The sequence below is a fragment of the Hipposideros armiger genome, unplaced genomic scaffold (genome assembly GCF_001890085.2).
Source record: "Hipposideros armiger isolate ML-2016 unplaced genomic scaffold, ASM189008v1 scaffold_486, whole genome shotgun sequence".
NCBI lineage: Eukaryota > Metazoa > Chordata > Mammalia > Chiroptera > Hipposideridae > Hipposideros > Hipposideros armiger.
Window position 1 is genome coordinate 1,170,707 of NW_017731836.1, and position 2,700 is coordinate 1,173,406.

Genomic DNA, 2,700 nt, shown 5'->3' on the forward strand with positions numbered 1-2,700 from the left:
CCCCTAAGCTTATGTAACTGACATGGGGATCTGGTTAACTGAGGGTGGGCCAGCATTTGGCAATGGCTTGCCCATACTCTGGTGGGGAATTCAAGATGGGCCTGTGAGAGGGTGACCAGAGGGTGTGTGGCTAAATTCTTAAGGCAATCACATGGCCCAATCTTGGGGGAGGCGTGTCAACTGTACAAAAGAAACAGAATGTGAGTCAACCATGTCATTTTACACTGTCTAGTAGTCCCAGTAAAAAAAGTAAAAAGAAACAGGTGAAATTAATTTTAGTAATGTACTTTGTTTAACCCAGTATATCCAAAATATTGTCACTTAGTTATGTAATCAACATGTAAATTATTGAGGAGATATTGGTTTTTTTTGTACTAAGTCTTCAACATTTGGAGTGTTTTGTGTTCAGTTTGGATTAATGACCTTTCAATGCCCAAGAGCCACATGTGGCTGGTGGTAGCCTAACATGATCAGCTGCAGCGTATGTAGATTCTCCCACTTGACGTTCCTTGAAAGCAAGTGTGAACTGAGTGGGGGCCTGTCTGGCAGAGGGATAGCACAGGGGTGGGACTCAGTACCTGGAGTCTGGTCACAGCTCTGCTTCTCACCAGCTTTGTGAGCTTGGGGAAGGCCTGGATCTCAGCCAGTTCCCACCTGTGGAAGCGTGCTGTTGGACGGTGATCTCCCGGGGCCTTTCTGGTCCTGACATGCCATGAACTGAGCCACAGACCTGGGCAGGGACAGTGTTGAGGACCACTGTGTTCACCATGGCATCACTGGCATATGAGAGCTACACCAAGGCCCTCACTGGCCACATCTGTCCCATGAGGGGTTTGGTTTGCCATCTCTGACTCTGACTAAGAGTTGGCATGTTTATCTGGTCTGTTGGGTTCTGGGGTATGAAAAATGTCCATTCACCTGCTTACCCAGCATTTACAGGGACCTGTGGGTGGCAAGCCTGTTTCCAGAGTGGAGAGGCCGAGATGGACAGGCATGTCCCAGCCCTCGGGACACTCATCTTTTGGAGCCGCTGCCATTTCCTGAGGTCTCATGAGGGTTCTTCCTCATACAGGCTCAGTTGGAAGCTCAGAAAGCCACTCAGGATTTCCAGAGGGCCACAGAGGTGCTCCGTGCCGCTAAGGAAACCATTTCCCTGGCTGAGCAGCGGCTGCTGGAGGATGACAAGCGGCAATTCGACTCGGCTTGGCAGGAGATGCTGAATCACGCCACCCAGAGGGTATGAGTCATAGCTGTGTGTGCCCGTGGGGGGTGTGTGCCTGGAATTGCATGCATGCATCTGTGTCTGCAAGTGTCCGTGTGCTTGTGGGCGCCTGGGTCGTGGCACCTATGTGCCCGAGGGTGATGTGTGGGAGCACCCTTCACATTGCCCCTTGCCCACCTGAGCTAAACTACCCCCTGGTTCTTATAAGCTATGTGTGTGCTGTTTTCCCCAAGCAGAGGAAACGGACTCCCAGGCATGTTGCCTAAAATGCTCACAGAGAGTCACAGGTTGTTATCTCCGTGGGGTTCTCTGCTGGGCCTGGTACTAAGCAATTCAGGGATCACAGTCACCCAATGACAGGAATGGCGAGCTGCTCCTTCCCTGTGTCACTTGTCTGTTCAGATCATGAGGGTCTTCACTGTGGCTTGGGCTTCCCAGAGGGTCCAGCTGGTTTTCCAGGGTCTCCTCCCACTGATTCCTGGGGATCTGCTGGGTTTGGAATCCCAGGTGGGAGAATGATGGCCTGGGATTTGGGGAGCTGGCATGTGAATAGGGAGGGCTGTGTGTGATCTTGAACTAGCTTTGACTTCTGGCTTTTATGCCATCATTGTTTGGCTCTTTACCACCTCCCATGACCTGCTGTCTCTGGCCACATTGCTCTACATCAGAAGTGGCGGCACAGCTGCTTGGCTTGGCTCAGCTGGACTTATGACCTTTGCCTAACCGCTGGGTTTCCTAGGAGTCACAGAATGTTCCAGATGCCTCTCCCTCCTCCAGTCTGGTTTGCTGCAGGGTGGGTGGGTGAGCTGACGTGGCTTCAGCTTCAACTAAGGTCTCGGATGGAGGGATGTAGAAGGGGTGGGAGCTGCAGCTCTGGGCTTGACTCCTTGAGAAGCCCCCTGCGGGGCAGGAATAGAAAAGTCAGGAATTAATGCCAGCAGCCTCTCCCTTTTCAATGTCACCTGCCACGATGGCTAGAGTCCTTGGGGACCTGATAATTAAAGATGACCTTGTGCTTCCTTAAATAGAAAGCCCGACACACAAATTATTTGACTCGAGTCAAATCAGCTGTTGACTCTACTACCCTTCCCTCCCCCTGAAGCCTGAGACTCCTGGCCATGGGCGTGTGTGGCCTTGGGTCTCCTGCTCCCTAGTGGACACGATGCTTGGAGAGTCACACACAGGCTGGGACAGCTTTCCTGGGTCAGCTGATGAAAAACCAAAGCGGAGGTTGGAAATCTTTGAAATTCACAAGCCACAGCCTGACAGATGTGAAAAGGGGAAAAAGAAATAAAATAAAAAGGAGTTAGCTCCTTCCAAGAAATGAGCTAAAGGTCTGACTTTCGTTTTTGTCCTCCCTCCACCCCCACCAGAAATCCAAACCAGCCAGTAAGAAACCATTTCAGGAATCACTCAATCTTCTCTTTAAAAAGAACAAAACATGGTTTTGCTTTTTGTTTTTCTTAATCAGTGCCAGG

General features: G+C 50.8%; 1 protein-coding gene across 1 annotated transcript in view; it reads left to right on the forward strand.

The window, feature by feature from the left end:
* SH3BP5 (SH3 domain binding protein 5) overlaps nt 1-2,700 on the forward strand; it is a 78,531-nt gene that overhangs the window by 60,356 nt on the left and 15,475 nt on the right. The window contains exon 4 of the mRNA XM_019667145.1: nt 1,073-1,237. Within this exon, the coding sequence (XP_019522690.1) occupies nt 1,073-1,237 (165 nt within the window). The remainder of the gene's footprint in view (nt 1-1,072; nt 1,238-2,700) is intronic.